Genomic DNA, 18,337 nt, shown 5'->3' on the forward strand with positions numbered 1-18,337 from the left:
CCTCACTTGTCGGTACAACTATTATTAGACTGTTAAACTTTTTATTCAAGATACCCTGAGGAAAACGAGGAGTTTGGATCTATATAGCAGGCTAACCAGACCCTCTGATCATCAACAGCTCTCCCTCTCCCTCTCACACAAACACATATGTGCTTTCAGACTCAATGGATAGAACTGTATGCACAAAAACGGCACAAGTCTGTGCACGTATGTTCAACGTGGAAAGTATGCCTGAGCCTCTCACATTCACTTGCACCAGCTGGATGTCTTCTTGCTAGGCTGAACGAGAGAGGTGCTTTCGGGTGCACAGGACACCCCGACAAGCCTGGACCTATGTGTGTGTTTGTGTCAATTTGTGCGCATGCCCATAGATGAGAGAGTTACCGCATGCATGAGTGTTTATGAGAAGCGATGAGGTACATTAAGTACAAAGTGAATCAATTTCATTTGATAACTTTTATTTAGTGCTGTTGTCATGTTTTGTTGTAAGATGTTTAATGTTCATAATGCATGGTGCAAAGTGCCCCACAATTCAGCTGCATTTAATATATGATTTGGTCACAGTAATTGTGATTTATGATTTCAAATGGCTCTTAAAATATGCACAATATTTGTTCCCGGCAGTGTTTATTAACCTTATTGATCAAATTCTGCTGATTTTTTTAAAAGTTTTTCGAGTGTTTCCTTCCTTCTAGACTAGTCAACTAGTGCAAGTTTACACTTCTGTTTAAACGTCAAGGAAATTAGTCCTTAGGAATATTACTACATGAAGAGGCTTTAAAGAACGCAACTTGATGACAACATTAGCCTTTAACAAGTACAACGTATACCCATCTAAACACAAAGTATCAGTGGTCCCAGTAAGCCAATTAAAATATGATATTCAACACTGCCCAATATTTACAGACAAAACATAACAGCTTGACAACAAAAAAGGGGTTTGAAATGTTATAACTCAGTGTCAATTAAAACGGGCAAATTACACTATCATAATAATGGGGCTGGAAATGATTTCAAAAGCCAACTCAATCTAATCTGAGAGTGGAGTATAAAGACCTCACATTCTATTTGAACTGTAGACCACAAAGACAGTCTGTATTTTGACCTCTTTAGTATTATGGCTTTCACAGAACATCTTAAGAATTACAACACTGCTGTGATAGATGCACTGAATCAATGTAGTTAAGGGCACAAGTACAATAAACATCAGGAAAAAGCCTAAATTCTCTTGCTGAGTATTTAGGCTCACCATATGAGCATAAATCACAAAGTTTGATGAGATATTTATAATAATGTTGTTGTAAATGTGGTCATACAATCAGAAAATTAATGTAAATCAAAAACTGACATGCACTGAGAATTATGTTTTTAATTCCCAGACCTTAAAAGGGTACTTCGCTGATTTTTAACCAGCTTTGTATCAAAACAATGTGAGTAGTATGCGTAACTGAACAGTGATTAACTTCCTTCCACCTAGCCAGTGCCTATAAATCCCTTCTCGTCTCCTGGCAAAACTCGCTTTCGATGGCACTTGGGCTGTTGCTCGAACTACAGGCTGTACGCCCGCATTTTCATATTGCCTACCACCCAGGCCATCACCGCGAACTTAAGGAGTAAAGTAGCAGATACTGTTTCCTGCACAACGAAAACAGGCTGAAAAAACTAGGCAGTGTTGATCAAGTATAAACCATGACTATGATACGGAGTTGCCTTTTCTTCGCCTCAAATGTTTCCAGAAACATGGTTTAGCATACTGTGTAACTATGAGAGATCGAGATCATGTCTTGCCAGCCAGCCACCATTGTTTCAAACAGACATGTTCGCATTATGTCACCCATGAGTAGGAGTGTTTATTGGTCTGGTATGGTGCTGTACATTCTGGTAGTTGTAGGTCTTCTCCCTCTTGGTAAAAAAAATGCCCTCTGGTTCTGTAGCACTAATTTCAAAAGCATTTGCATCTTTCTACTGCATAGACATTATCGTATTATTAAAGGACAAACTTCCCAGTAGTGAAAAACTGCTGGAAAAATATTGCAACCTCACTGGGCACAGGTATGCTTCTCTCACAGAAGGGAAGACACATGCTCATACACTAGTTGCTGCAGTGTGGACCTGTCTCTAGGCAACTGATCTAGCATATTGCACAGCCTGATTAAGTGTACAAGGATAAGAACAACTTTGCAACAGTTGTATATCTGACAAATAATTATGAAAAATAGCACATCAGCAATATGTTTACCATTAGAAAGACACAGACACATTGGCTACCTTTGATGAACTTGCGGTTTAGTATACTTATGTTAAGTGTTATAATAAGAAAAAGCACATGGGAGGGGAAAAACAAGCACAGGTAACAGCAAGCCAGGGTTTTGCTGTCTGATAATTACCAATTCTTGACCCAAAAAAATATGAATAAGTCCGACATTAGGATTGTAATCCACTGAGAATTTTGCCAGTCATATCAGATTTGGCTGTTCAATATACATGTATATTCGATGATTCGCTTTTTTCCCCCATATAAAGTGTTCAAGTTTAAATGAGGTTTAGTGGGACATTAACTGTGATGGGGTATTTTTGTAATATAGTAAACAAACTAACTGCACAAACAATGGATCAGAAATGCGCTGGATATACAAAAGTCAAAGACTACCGTATTAAGTGGCTCTGAGCTGTGAGTTTACCACTTGTAAGTCGGAGGCAGAAGATAATGTTATCACACAGTCACAGTGCAAAGTCTCTCCATCTCTGGGCCACTGCAAAGTGTACCAAAAAGTTGTCTCACAGTAAAGAGCACCCACCCTGCAGCCTAATGTGGAGACAAACATGTCCCCAGACGAACACTACACAGCACACTGACTGGTAAAAGCAAACAAACAGTAACAACAAAAAACACTACTTAATGAGTGAGGCAAACTCAGTCAACTGAGGGGGGCTGGGGGCAGCCCTATCCAACATACTTAAATGCCTCTGATCACATTTTTTGGTGAAAATAATTCCCTTTGAATTGTATTTAAATAGGTTAAATTTAATTTCTCAATATCACTTTGTTTAAAATACTTTTATTTATTTTTTTCAATAAATGTCTTGGAGAAAAAGGCCTACAGTAAAAGGCCTACAGAAATTACTTGATTTCAAGTCAGCAGCAGTACAACATAATTAAAAATTCATGAGACAGATAGGCTAAGCCAACCCAAAGGATCTGTATCAGGGCCTATCTAGGCATATTTCAATGGCTCATCAGCTAAAGTAATGCAGATCAAAATCTGATCCTTTCATTACTGCACTCTGCTGTAATTTGTCCACCTCAGCCTGACCAGGCTCTCCAGTGCACGATCACACTGCATGAGCTATTAAAAATTAGCAAGTAAAAATGAAATATTAATTCGGCACAGTGGTGACTGACCCTGAGTTCAGACAATGAAGTTGGAAAGACACACATATTCACAAAGCTCCAACACTAATGATTTTCAGCAATGCAGTGTAGAAAACATTTAGCTGTAGCTTCTCATTTAAGCCAGTGCTGAGTGTTGCTTTTAGTGGTTAAAATGACAACTGTCGCAGGTGGTGAGCCATGTCAGCTGTCAACAATTAATTCCATCAGTAACTTGATGACAGGCAAAGTTAAACTTGGCTGTTGTCTGTTTGTGTGCTCTCATTGACATTACTTGTCAAAGATAGTTTGTGAGCCAAAACCTCCAATCTGTAACATCAGGTTCACAATGGCGGCTGAAGCGCCCCATTTTCTTAACTGTTGCGCAGCTACCCTTCAGCAGTCACCTGGCTGTTTTCACCAGTTGTTTCTATGTGCCGGTCAGCAAGCGATTGTGTGTCTCTGCTCTATTCTTATCACACGTAGAGAGCTCTGTCTGCTTGTGTGTCTCTGTGTGTGTCTAGTCTCTTTCGCTCTCTGTTCAGACACATTTGACAATGTGGAGGCATGGGATGCATATTTTGTCATTTATCACAAAGAGATCATTTATATCATATCTAATATAACCTCTGTATCATTTACTATACATTTTGAGAGTGTCTTCCTGACAAATTTGCTCACGACTTGCAGAGAAAAAAGACCAGATGCTGAAACTATCACTGCAGATTGCGAGTCAGCGAGGGTGCTTAGTGCAGCGTCCAGTGTAAAATGCCCAATCAGTTGACATTGGCACCAAAAGCAAGTAGGCAGCGCTTCACAGAAAACTGGTGCGCTTCGCTGCGCTTTCTTGTCCAATGTAAAACTTGGCATAACACCACTGTAAAACCACAAATGAACTGAGTGTTTCTTTAGTTCAAACAAATCCAAAAGAATGACACATCTACTTTCTAGTGGTGTGTGTGTATATATATATATATATATATATATATATATGTATGTATATATATATGTATATATGTTCCCTAAGGTCTGGAATATGATTTGTAGGCCGGGCCATCTCTGTGGCACCACAATGTTTCATTGATGATAGTATGCTGTGAAATTTACCTTTATAAAAAAAACTGCAACTCCTGCAATTTGAATATTGCACTTGGCAATTTAGATTGATTGTGTGCCCTAGATCGTGTCATGTCACTGCCAGGGATGGAATTGATTTAAGCTTATGGACTTTATATGTTTACACCATTAACTTCAGTATTTTGACCAAGAAACTCAAAAAAAATAAAGTGTGTGACATAAACTAGTCTATAGCTATGTCACAGGCCATTTAATCAACATTAAAGTAACCAGACTCAATTTGGTTAATACTGGATATTAAGAGAATCTATTTGCTTATGTGAAGCCCCTACGATGGTAGGCTAGTGTTATTTTTAAAACAGTGTTACAGAGTTATCATGCACGCGAGTCCATTGATGGGACTTGTTTTGTTTGGAATATAATGTACAAGCAAAAGTAGCCTGCGTTTCTATAAAAACATTAAAAATCTTAGCAGATAATTTTTGACAGGAATTTCTCACCTTTGAAATGGACATAGAAATTTTCCAGGACACGTAGACCAGCACTAAGGTTTTCCAACGGAAACCCAACAGTGGGCCAAACTGCATCTCTAACCTCCCTAATGAGTCTCCCTAACCTGAATATTGGGCTCATTTGTAAAGGCATTTCTGTGTAAAGCCTACCAACAAGGCAACACTTTGAGTTGAAACAAAAAGGGGTTTTAAAACTTACACTAAGTTTAAAGAACACAGCAAATGTCCTTTCACATAGCTAGTTGGTTCGTCGGGTAGAGGTATTGATACACAATAACCAATGATCCTTAGTAACTACATTAACTTTACATCTACAGGTGCTGACTCGAAACAAAGACAGATAAATTGAGATGAGCGAAAAGGTTAACACGTTTCAAAGCTACATGGTTGACTGTGATAGCAGTTACAAGTTTTAAGTGCCGTTATAGACAAGACAACATAAATCCCCATGTTCACAAAGGTGTTTTATCCCACATAAAAACGCCAGGCACTCCTCAGGAAGCGCCCAGAAGGGAGTATTTGAGAGGGCTTTGACTTCGCTTTCAAGTTAAGTTCTGAACTTAAGCTTGTTGTAGCCTTAACAAGGCCTCAACTAAAAGTACTTGATCTCTGAATTCTAATGGAAAACAGAAAGACTGTTTAATGTTTATTGTTGGGAGATGTTTATCTATACTACAGTTGGGTCGGTTCTCAGTAATACCAATTCAGCTCGGTACTCCGTCTTGGACCGTTTTTTTATTTTTTTTTATTTTGAGACCGACCGGACCACATACTCGGGCGGAACGTATGCGGAGCGGACTCCGCGGAGGTCCGCCCGGTAAAAGCGGACGTCCACAATCCCTGTGCGTGCAAAGCACAACCGCGCGGACTCCACTCCGCGCACCAGTGTCACACAAAAGACTGCTCGGCATGTATTTTTCACATCGCGGGGATTTTTCACGGACATTTTTACAGGAAACTACAACGCGGAAGTGCGCTCGACTATGGAAGCCCGAATGACTGCGGACATTCCGACATTCCTGAGTCCACTCCGCTTATAGTATGCCCGAGTCTGTGGGCACCTGTGTCTGCCTCTTCGCCAAGCGCACAGCGAGCAGGAGAGAGAGAGGGATGGGGGTGGGGCAGGGACTGAGCTAGGGGGTTCGAGTGCGCATGCGCCGAGGCCTCTACTGTAGCCTGGGGAGTCGATAATGGCGGACAATTTAGTCTCGAAGAAATCAAAGAATGCGCCACTATGGCAACACTTTGGCTTTGAGCCAGATGAAGGAGGCAACCCTTGTTTGCACTGATTGAGTAAGCTGCAAAATTTATTTGTAAGGAATAAAAGAAACAATGTGTTACTGTCACTCTGTTGTCCTCTGGTCGTTTTTTATTTTAAATGAGTCAGTTACGCCCCAAGTGGTGAAAATCCAGTATTACCGACTTGATGCGGTTTTTCACAAAAACCGGACCGTTTTTTGTTTCCTCATACCGACCAAACCCTAATCTATACAATTCAGTCTTTTTGGTTACAGTACTGTTGCTGTGTATATTTCCACTATATGTATCTGTAAGATGGCCTATGCTAATATCAGTTATATATATATGTATCAGTTGCAGCCAATGTACTGATGAGAATGATAAAGCTGTAAGTCGTCCCTCCTACGTTAATCAAGTACAGTTGGTACATGCCCACAGAGTTCCCAGAACAGGTCTAATCAGACTATTAATTTACAACTATTAAATGAAACCATCAACTATTTTGATAATTGATTAATAGGTTTGAGCAACTGTTTAAAGAAAAATGTCAGAATTCTCAGATTCCAGCTTCTTAAAGGTGAGTATTTCCTTGTTTCTTTACTCCTCTCTTACACTAAACTAACTGAAAATCTTTGGGTTGTGGAAAAAACAGGACATATGAGGATGTCATCTTGGATAAGCAATGATAAACGTTTTTCACAATTTTCTGACATTTTATAGACCAAAATTTAATCAATTAATTGATCAAAATATCAATGGATTAATTGACAAAACCCTAAGCCCTATAAGGCCTTGCAACCCTAATAAACAAGAGGCCTTTATGTTTTAGTTCCTATTATGGACTAAGGTAACAATTATGTTAAGGGGTTTTTTTTTGTTTTTTTTTTTTACAAGAATATGGGAACTCATTGCTATTTATTTTTGAATATTTAAAAATGTTAAATATGTTTTTTGTTTGTTTCGTCTTCTCCTTTTAATTTATTTTTAGCTTATTCTGGTGCAGAATCAGGTGGTCATTTCTCTCTTCATTTATTCCTTCAGCACACTCAGAGTTGTCCTTGCAGCCAGAAGATCTCATTTATTCTATGATGTCTTAAATCTTGTTGTAGTGTCTTCTATAAGTGTGAAGCAAAACTTCCACATGCACAGAAACATCAAACTCTCTGCTTCTAGTCACAAGACTTCCCACGTTCTGCCAATAAATAAAACAGTACAAAGGAACAGATGCCCTTCATCCCTGCTGAAAGCTGATGTCATAATGCTGCTGCCATGACTGTTATTGCATGTTATAAAATCAGGAACTTTTTTTTTTTCTGGAGACAAACCAGAACATAAAGTGCCCATTCTAATGGCAAACATATTGTGTCAAGTATTACTACCTTTTATTGTACATAGAACCTACATTTAGGTTAATTTCATTTAATTACAGAGCAGTCACAGACTACTTACATATAGGCCTTGGTAATGTGAATAATGAGGATATTTACTGATATTGTCTCATAGTGATCACAGGCCCTGGAACTGAATCGAAACAAAATTTTATCATGCAGGCTTTGTTATATCAGCAAATACTGCATTGTTGTCCATAGACTTGATACTATTGAATCAAGACGAAACTTGCGATTTCCATCCCTAATAATAAAGTGGAACTAAAGGCCTATAATAGTGTCACCATACTAACATTTTTGACTCTGATATAATACCTTGAAAAATATTGATATTCAGCGTTATAGGGAAAATTTGAAATGTGGGGCATACAATTCAATTTTTTTATTTAAAGATACCTATAACAAGGCTATAACATGATAATGACGACTTTTCTTGGTTAGTAGCAGAAAACCACAGAATGACTGATGAAAACATTAACAATAAGACGGAGCGAGAAAGCGCAGCTGTTACCAGTATATCAATATCAATACTGCATAAAATGAGTACTGAAACTGTTAAAACTATTCATTATTAACATGTATTAATAAATTGATACCGACCACTATTTGACTGGCCACTATTTGAGAATGTATGGTAATAGGTTTATCTTTTAAGTAACTTGGTAATAATGATTATTGTAAATTAAACAAAGTTTGATGGATGTGTTATGCCACATTTACCAAGTATCAGACAAAGGAATCCCTTTAAAATCTATATAAATTAAAATAAATAAATAAAAATTGACTTAACTGATACTAGATGAGCCTTCATACTCTAACACTAAATGAACGCTGTGTGCCACAGCTGTCTCACTATCAAAAGTATCACAACAAAGATAAAAGGTGACAAACTGAATGTGTTACAACTTCCACATAGCACAAACTATTCAATGAAGCAACAAGAATAAATCACAAGTATGAATTATTCAATTCACAAAAGATTTCAAGAGGACTGTTATCGCCGCCCTCCCTTTCCTGTTTGCAGAAGAGAGGAAAGACACATTCAATACTGACGACGTAGCAGACAGACAGCACAAAAAGAAAAGAGACAGCCATCTTCAGCTGAAAAGCTGTTAATAGGCACCGCATCTGAGATTACATACTTCAACAGAGACAGTATTAGGTGTAATGCAAGCAAAGCTTATCGAACTGTAGCCTCCTAAGTATGTGCACTGATGCCAGTTTAAGAGAGTAAATGAAATGGCTGTTGGGTAATTAAGAGCATCACCACTTAGCACAAACATTTTTCAGCCAAAATGTCAAAATGAAAAATAATTAATTCTCAGTCTCTCAGAGTGGTGAAACTGAGAAGTCTGTAGTGAGGACAATCTGAGTCTTACATCTAATGCAAGTCTTGACAGTCCACTGCCATGTCTTTCCCTTGACCTAGATCTGAACATCCACATTTGTTATAGGGCTGTCGCTTTTTATTCAGAATTTACCATACTGTTCCAGTGAGGGAAAAATAATAATATTCCGTCATTAATGAAATGTCCTTGCTCAAAATTTACAGTGTGTTAACGCAGCAGGCTGTGCATTGCAGTTCAGTAGTTGGGTGCCTTTGTTAAATGCACTGTCACCAGGGTTGCACATTACCTGCCACTGTGACTGGTGGATTACAAAATCTACCAGACACTCAATAGTTTACCATTGTTTTTTTGGCTGTTGAATGAAGCAAATCTAGCAGCAGCAGTTTTACCAGCATTTGGCTGGTGCTTTTTTCTAATCCTAACTATCACTCTCATCTACGGCATTCCCTGCTGCCCTATAAGTAAACTAGATTCTTGTATTCTGCACTAATGCAAAATGGAGAAAATTAGTGAGGCGTGCTAAATGAATAATCAACCAAACCTGCATTTTGTTCAGTACTGTACATAAGCAAATGATAATATGTGTGTTCCATGGGCTACATTTTTTAATCATAATTTTCAATAATATTGGCGGGTCAACATGAAAGAATTGAAAAAACTCAAGTTTTGGTGATAAAGTAAGACATTATATCCCTAGGTCAGCCACCAGCAGGTAAACGTGAGGGCTGGGAGGTGAGGCTGAGGCTGGCTTGACCACAGTGTTTTATGGTGCTGCTGCTGCTCTGACTTGTCTGTCAGTGTGCTGTCAATGTCCTCTCTTCTGCACTCCAATGTTGCCAATTATAAATTTGTTTTTTAACAACATGAGAAAATGGAAATGTGGCCTTACAGTGTTTGAAAAGTATCAATTGCAGAGATCTTAAAGTCAATGCATGTCAGCTGGCAGCTGAGAGCCGCGCTCTAGTGTGCTCACCTGTGTGTGTGTGTGTGTGTGTGTGTGTGTGTGTGTGCGCACGTCTGTGCGTCTGTGTGTGTGCGCATCGGGGCCAAACTCCACCGTGCGCGATACAGAGAGCAGAGGAGAATTGTAAACGTGCAACCATGTAGAGACAGAAATGACATGCCGTCATGTAAATAAGATAAATAGCATAAAACTATTTAGTTTGTTTGATAAAAGGACAAGGTATAGACCTGTTCTATAGGCCTGGGTATGAAGCGTCCGTAGCGCCAAATAATGTAACGGTAGTTTCTAAAGAGCTAAGATGGAAAAAGAGAGAAAAAAATCAGCAGCGGTGGTCATATTTCAGCAGCAGCAGTGCGCCGCTGCTAGTTGCATATAGACGAATTCGGCGAGCCACTTGTGTATGCCGCCATCTTGCGGCACCGCCATTGCTGCGGTGACATGTGTCAGTCATCAATTCATTATGCTGTCTTTGTGAACTGACTCTCTACAGTGACAGCATCATGAATAGCTGGATTGATGATGTTAGACAGTGGCCTCCGGTAACTGATGAAGGTATCTTAAATGAGCACCGATATTAATTTAGAAATTAATCATTTGTTTGAACGATAAGCAGGAAAGATTAGAGTATTAGGGAGATAACAGACTGTATCATTAAACACTGTGTAATATAACGTTGGCATACGTTATGTGTGCTGACGTTAGCAAGCTAGCAGCGTGACATTTAATCATTATGGACAGGCTATGTGACCATCACATCATATTGAAGGCGATCAATATTGATCGCTTTCAATATGATGTGATGGTCGTCTAAAAGGTGGTGTAAAATTTGCCCGACCCATCTGGAGCTCTGGTAATTTTGACCCTCAATCAGAGACCTGTAATTGCCGTTTTTCTGGTCATCGGAGGCCAGGCGATCAATAAAATATTCTTGAATACCTAAAACAAAACACAAACACGTGTTGTTGTTGTTTTTTTTAGTCACGTAGCCTGTCCATAATGATTAAATGTCACGCTGCTAGCTTGCTAACTTCAGCACACGTAACGTATGCTAACGTTATATTACACAGTGTTTAATGATACAGTCTGTTATCTCCCTATTACTCTAATCCTTCCTGCTTATCGCTCAAACAAATGATTAATTTCTAAATTAATATCGGTACTCATTTAAGATACCTTCATCAGTTACCGGAGGCCACTGTCTAACATCATCAATCCAGCTATTCATGATGCTGTCACTGTAGAGAGTCAGTTCACAATGACAGCATAATGAATTGATGACTGACACGTCACCGCAGCAATGGCAGCGCCGCAAGATGGCGGCATACACAAATCGCTCGCCGAATTCGTCTATAAGGGAAACACTGCTCTTTTCGGTATGAGTTCTTCTGGGTCATTGTGTTCTTCTTCAGCAACGCGTACAGTTGCTTCCCTTTAAGAACTCTCTCGGGCAGCCATTCTCGCCTCTAAACTTTTCTCTATGCTCTCACTCTAGCCAGCTCTAGCACGCCTGTGGTGTGCAGCAGTGAAATGGGTCCCCACTTAAACACTTTCCTGCCGCGCACCTTCCGGACACTGTTTGGGCTATTCACCGGTATTGCGGTATATGAAAAATTCATATCATAACGAAAATAAAGACCGGTTTTCAGTACAAATCGGCATACCGCCCAGCCCTACCCTGATGTAAAAGTTGACAGTTATCATACCGTGCTCATCTACAATAATGGAAAAAAATGCAACTGGATGGAGAATCTCCCCTTTAATTTAGTTATTTTCAAAAAGGACACATACTTCCATTTTTAAAAAATGGTTTCAAGTTTCAAGTATAGTAATAAAATGTATGTTGAACCAAAATTTACCTTTCCATTTTCATTCCTTTATGGGTCATTCCGACTGATAATAATATAATTTTGTAACACCTTGATATGCAATATTTTCTGAGACAATTATCATCCTGTGTACATCTCATACCATTGTTTGTTTACCAAAATTTAACTTGCACTACCATGCACATGTACAAGATATTTTCGAGCCCTGATTTTTAGATTCAATGCCATACATTAAAAATTGTGTCAGATAAATGTCAGATTGTTGGCTGCCTTAAAATGTTTTTCCAAAAAAAAGTAACACTTCAATGGCAACAAATCTTAAGTTATCTGTTAGCTTGTCTCTCAGTTATGGCAGTGAAGATGCAGTGAGTCAAGGGGAGCCACGTTAGTTCTACAATAGTTAAGGATTAGGCAAGCTGGGTTGCGTTCAAAATAATTCAAAGGAATTACATGTTAGTTCCCATTCATTTGTTTTTTGTAAGTGACAGCCCTAATATTTTGGTCATTTGTTGTTCAGCACTTGAAACTGTGTCTCAAACACCAGGACCACATTAGCAGAGTTGACACTTCCAGTCCTTTCACAACAAAAGTGCTACCATATAAAAAGACAGCCACACTGGGCGTGCAGAGGACATGAATCACTGCTACTCTGTCAAAACAAACATTAAGGGTTTATGCACTGTGAAACCCTCAGGGAATTAAATTACCATGTTAATGAATACTGTCATATTAATGCACTACTAACAATGGCTTACTCTTAAATAACTACCAGCTTTCAAAAATTCTGCACAAGGTGTGTCTTATAAGAACACTCAAAATTAATATCCATCTTAGACCACTCAGCCCTAACCAGCCTATGCCATGTGAAATTAAATGTATCTATGTGATATCTGTTAGAGATTAATGCTGAATTAGAGACTCTGTTTAGTGTTAAAGCAGCACCTTTCCGAATTTGGATCCAACCCAAAGGTGAACAAACAATTGTCACAGATGGCAACTTGTGTATCTGCATCCTCACAACTCCTGTATTCAAACCCCATACCAACTAATGATTGCTCAAGCTCCATCAATATGCAATATGAAGCAGCTCAGGAAATGTTCTGACATGACTACCAGGAAAGAGAGGTGCATCAATAGGACCACAACACAAATATTGCCATCAGACAGTTCAAGAAGACAATTAACAAGATTGCACCTACAACTTCCGACACAATCAAGAGCACAAAGCCAACATCGACCCACGCATGATAACCAGAGGGAGAGTATAGCCCACAGTGGCAACAGCAAAATCCCCACTACTCTGGGTGTGTGGGAGCAAATTAGGTTTTAAATGATTTTAGTCTTCTTCCATCTTCCTTGTGAAACAACCCATACTCCTACCTAAGCTGGTTAGGGATTCTCTTATCTCTTTGTAACTCTCTCCACCCCATCCTCCTGCTTCACTTTCAGTGCTTTGGGGGAGCTGGGAGAGCTGCTGAGGGAAGGGGAAACGGGTGTTATTCACAAGCAACATGAGGCACAGCAACACCAAAAGCAAAGCAGTTCCTTAAGAAAGGCCTATAAATATTGAATTAATTCACATGTAATTTTACTACTACTACTACTACTACTAATAATAATAAGTTGTAAGAAAAATATATTCACTCATGGTCTGCATCCTTTAAGCATCTCAGAAAAAAATGCTGATCAGTTCTGCATTTCAGGTGATCCATAACCACAGATGGTCACAGAGACCAGTGATTGTTGATCAGCTTTTCTCTGACAGGCTTTTAATAAACCCAGTGGGCAGGAGACCAGACGTTAGTGTACTGTAGTCTAAGCACAACAGGCTCTGGCTAATTATGGACAATTCCTGATTTCAAGGTACAACTTGACCTTAATATTGTGGCAAACAATAATGCGCATTAAAACGTTTATTTTTGCCTACAAATGATCAGATTATGGCTCATACATTGTGGTGTGTTTGGTTAATGACTCTTAGTAACTGTGTCTTACATCGCTGTGTTAACTACAGATAATTTTAGAGAGGACATATAAGGTGAAGCAACCAAAATATCACAATCTACCACCAACATATGATCCATAAACAGCTATTGAGATTTTTGATAGGACCATTTGCAAGACTTGAAAGGGGAGACCAATGACTAGGTACCACAGGGTCTTAATTTAAATTTAAACTTGAAGCTGTTTCTATATATGTCACAGAAAGCTTACAAACAATCTAATCAGCAAAATTTGGTCAAGATTTAGTAACTATATTTTTATGTTATTTGAGATGTTATCTAATACTCAAACACAAAATTCAAATCATAGACTGATGACTGCGTTTTTTCCTGTTTATTGCTATTGTATAAGGTGTAACCACTGCTAATAATGGATGCTGTGAGGTAAGGCTGTCAAAAAAAGACGCGTTCTGGCAGCAGTCTTGACAGGTTGCGTTACCGCCTGCACAGTTGGTTTACATGCATAGCCACAACCCCAACGGTCTTTTTAGGCTTCAAGTCCATTTTCTTCCAGTTTACGAGTGCAACTACAGTGTTTGCAGATTACGTAGCTGCTACCAAAACATGAATAACTACACCAAGGCTCTCAAAATGACGTTCAATTATTGCTTCTACAAAATACACAGGTACGAACCAATTTTGCGACGGATTTTGTCCAAATGGGGGAAAACCAATACAACGAGAGATATTACTTCTACTTTTACAGGTATATTTATTGCAACACCTACATACCTACACAGTAAAAAAATAAGCAAATAAAATACTGCCATAAACTGCAAAACTTCATTTAAACATCGTCTATCTCTCCCTCCCACTCCTAAATGAGAAGTAGGGTCTTTTTCGGACAGACATGTATACAATCGGACTTCTTTTTGCAACAAGTGCAATCACCCTCTGCTGGCCAATAGAAAGAATGCAGGTTTAAGGCACTTCAGCAGTCTTTACTTTTAAGACAGGAGATAACCCCTTAGTGTGAAATGTTATCCAATGGCCTAACTTTGCACAGGATAGATTATATTTATACTGATTTAAATGAAAAATTTACATTAAGTGCAGTGGCCCAGGCCCACACGAGGCAGACAGCTGCAGTAGTGCTACTGTTTTTTATTTTAAGACATTTTTTATACAACTCAATTACACAATCGAATTTAGAATATTCCTCGATAGACCAAACAGCAGTACTGTTACTGAGGGTGTCCAGTGTGGCAGAGGACTGAAGTTGCTGCTGTGAACACATGGTGTTAAAACAAGTGCAAATTAACTGTGTCTAGTCATACTGTTTCAGCTTAAAATATTTTTACCACCCACAGAAGCCCTTGCATGTAATTCCACTGGGGTTCTTTAGTCTATGTAGACACAACTGAACCTGTGAGAAATCAAACAGTCAGCTCTAACATGGCTTTCAATCAGAGCAGTGGCTCAGAGAAGCAGTCCTCAATTTCCATTCAAAACAATTTGTTCATTTTAACACAAGACAGAAGTGCTGAGATTTGACATCTCACAGTAGGAAGAGCATGGGTGTTGGTCAAATGATAAAATGAATAACAGCTTGAATCTGTTTGGACGCTTGGATTCAGGGCCCTGGTATTGTGCACACTTGTTGCAGAGTTAGTGGGACACTTTAACAATGGCTGTGTTCTATTTATGTTATCTGAAACATCTGTGCTTTATTTACAATGGAAAGTCAAAATGTCTAGTGTGAAAGGGCCTTTGCAATAAATTCAGCTAATAGATTAATACTCATGGTGCAAATATGTTACATTCATTTGCTTTTGAATAGATAAACACAAAGTTTTAGTATTAAGTTTAATTTTTATACCATTTAATCCAAGTTCAAGTGTCCTCTTTGGAATCATCCACTTTTGTTTATTGCTGATTTTACAGGTTTTACTTTTCAATAGCATAGCTTAAAAACCAGCTCATCGCCACTGTTTTGCACTGTGCTCATATGGCGGTTACAGCTGACATCTCATTGCAGAAGCATAGCGCCCACCCTCCAGTTCCCCACAAAGGGTGAATTTTGCATAGAGCCCCTTTAATGTAAGGCACACTGCACCATGTTAGTACTAACTACAGCAAAAAGTGACTGCTGCATTCTGGTCTAACTGTCTGGTTTTCACATATTAAAAAAAACTGCTACATCGCCCGCAACTTAATTTTATCCTTAACCAACCACTCCATAGTTTATTATGAGTCCCATAGGATCTCAATCCTGGTGCAGCCCCTACCAAATGCCTACAATACATATTATCTGAGGTAGGCTGAGCAACATTAACTGTTATTCCAGCTGTAAGGAAAATAACTCGCCCAGTGTCCATGTGATGGGCTTTGCTCATGTTCCAGCATTGTAAGGGTGTCCCATATGGCAATTTGGAATTAGCAAAAACACTCAGTACTCATCTGCATCATGCTAATATGATTTGGCTCGCCTGCTTGTTTAGCCTCTCATCTAAATTCTTCCACTAACCCAACAACACTTTCTTACTGCCTGCATTACTTGAAAGCCTCGCAACTACATGCTGCTGTGACATGAGTTTGTGTCTCAAGGCTTTACACAAAACATAAAGAGGTACATGAAGAACAACGGATGCCTTTGTACTATTTTTAGATACTGCCTTTTTTTCTTCGAGGTATTTGTGAGAAGATAAAGTCACCAGAAGTTAAAACGCAAATGCGAGCCACTCATGGTCTCACACAAGACTGCATAATTTAACTGCTACAATAAAAAGAATAATTATATCCTACATACTATGCACAGATATTCATAAAGGTAGGATGCCAAAAACAATGCACTAGGTCTTGTGGATGAGTTTATATGAGCTGACAAGGCTTGTTAAAGTAGAATTTACATTTTTATTTCTTTTTCATGTTAGCTTGAATTTATTTTTTTAGTTATCTTTTGTGTTTAATCAAACACAAATATGCCATTATTTGACGAACTAGTATTCATATGCTATTTGAATGATATTTAAACTCTATTTAGTATTATTCAAGTGACACACTTTATGCAGTTCGTGGCTGAAACACGTTCTTAGTAGGGTATGAAAAAATCAATATGTTTCGCTTACTGTCTTATCACTCTAAAAACAAAAATGGACACATAATTTTGGTGTCTTAAAAATACTTATTTTACCTATGTTTACACATAAACACTAGAAAAATCATGCTCAACCCTGTATGGTGATGCATGAATATTTGTCTTAATGTAAGAATTAGAGAGCATGTCTCTTTCTTGTGCATTTCTTTATTCCCCATTACCTACATGATCCTTTAACACTACATACTTACTTTTATAGCTTTGATTCCAGACTTGGTGATCTGTGTCATCTTAGCCTTGGAGATGGGCGGCTTGTACTCGTTCAATGAGTACAGCTGAAAAATGAAATGGGACAACAGAAAGAACATTGTGTCATAAAATGTAACCACTAACATCAACAGTTATTCAGGACTATAGGAACAAGCAGGAGTCTAAAGCTGAAACTTTGTTTACCATATGCAAAACACTTAATTTGGATGGTTGTGGTCAGAGAGCCACCCAGGTCTTGGTAAAACGATGTGGTGGGCTTGCCTCTGCAATAACAAAACAGCCTTTCGCAATTCCTTTGCTGTCAAGTGTGGAATTCAGTTCATGTTAGTTAACTGTGCATGGATGAATGGTGGGGCCAGCGTTTATGGCGGTGGGCAGACAGACTTTATTAGCGTTAATGCAGACAAATGGGTGCGCTATTAGCTAAGAGCCCTCCGATGGCTAACGGTTAACCTGGCTAACGCTAACTGTCTTGTAGCAATTGACGCTAGCTAGGTTACCTGAAGTCGTTAATATTCTGTACAACAATAATGCTGCTCTGAGATGCTAGGTCAGAGTTACTGGTAATAATTGTCTGTCAATAAGAGTATTTTACGTTACCCACGGCCATGGTATTTAGTTAGCTCACCAAGTTATCTCGCAACTGAAGCGGTTTTGCTAACTTTTAGCTAGCGACGGTTAGTTAGCGTTAGCACTAACGTTAGTCTGTGGGAGATGTTTAACGTTACTCATATTCTGGCAGCCAAACACGATATGTGTCAAGAAACATATTTTCTTTACAGCTATAGTGAGTACAGTTGACATGATTTAGACACTGAATAACTCCAACGTTATCATTGCATTGTTGTGCACGGTGAGCGGCCTTGTGTGAGGCTACCCTCCTCCTTTTCTGCTACTTGATGCTAACGTTAGCGTGGTAGCTAACGTTACGGCAAATGTGAATAACACAACAGTTTCTACTCGCAGTGTGTTCAGAAATGTGCAGGTGTTTCAGACAAACCTCATTGTTAAAGGCTTTGACGGCCTCCATAGTGTTGCTCGCAGTTGTCTGTAAATATTTACAGATATCTCCTCAATAACCGGTTACAGACATGCATGCTCGACGTTTGCTGAGATGGAGGAGACTGCCAATATGGCGCATAACCTCAATAGGAAATCTGCAGAGACCGACGACTCCTAGCGGCAGGTTGGTGACACTACAGCCGATACCAAGCGGCCCCCTATGCTGCTTGACTGTATCAGAGCATGACATCACAGCGGTGGCTGTATATAAACAAGCAACCATCTGTGGTGACATTGACC

General features: G+C 39.0%; 1 protein-coding gene across 2 annotated transcripts in view; it reads right to left on the minus strand.

The window, feature by feature from the left end:
- Nucleotides 1-18,172, minus strand: part of scaf8 (SR-related CTD-associated factor 8) — a 32,523-nt gene extending 14,351 nt beyond the window's left edge. Inside the window, exons 1-2 of one of the 2 annotated variants that reach the window (XM_050062730.1) lie at nucleotides 18,036-18,172; nucleotides 17,017-17,100 (exon numbers count right to left, since the gene is read on the minus strand). In XM_050062730.1, coding sequence (XP_049918687.1) covers nucleotides 17,017-17,100; nucleotides 18,036-18,065 — 114 coding nt within the window. In that variant the 5' untranslated portion in view covers nucleotides 18,066-18,172. Of the gene's footprint in view, nucleotides 1-13,105; nucleotides 13,200-17,016; nucleotides 17,101-18,035 lie in introns of those variants that run through there. The other variant, XM_050062731.1, reaches the window with a different exon arrangement.
- Between the last annotated feature and the right edge of the window lie 165 nt (nucleotides 18,173-18,337).

This window comes from Epinephelus moara, chromosome 14, assembly GCF_006386435.1.
Source record: "Epinephelus moara isolate mb chromosome 14, YSFRI_EMoa_1.0, whole genome shotgun sequence".
NCBI classification, from domain to species: domain Eukaryota; kingdom Metazoa; phylum Chordata; class Actinopteri; order Perciformes; family Serranidae; genus Epinephelus; species Epinephelus moara.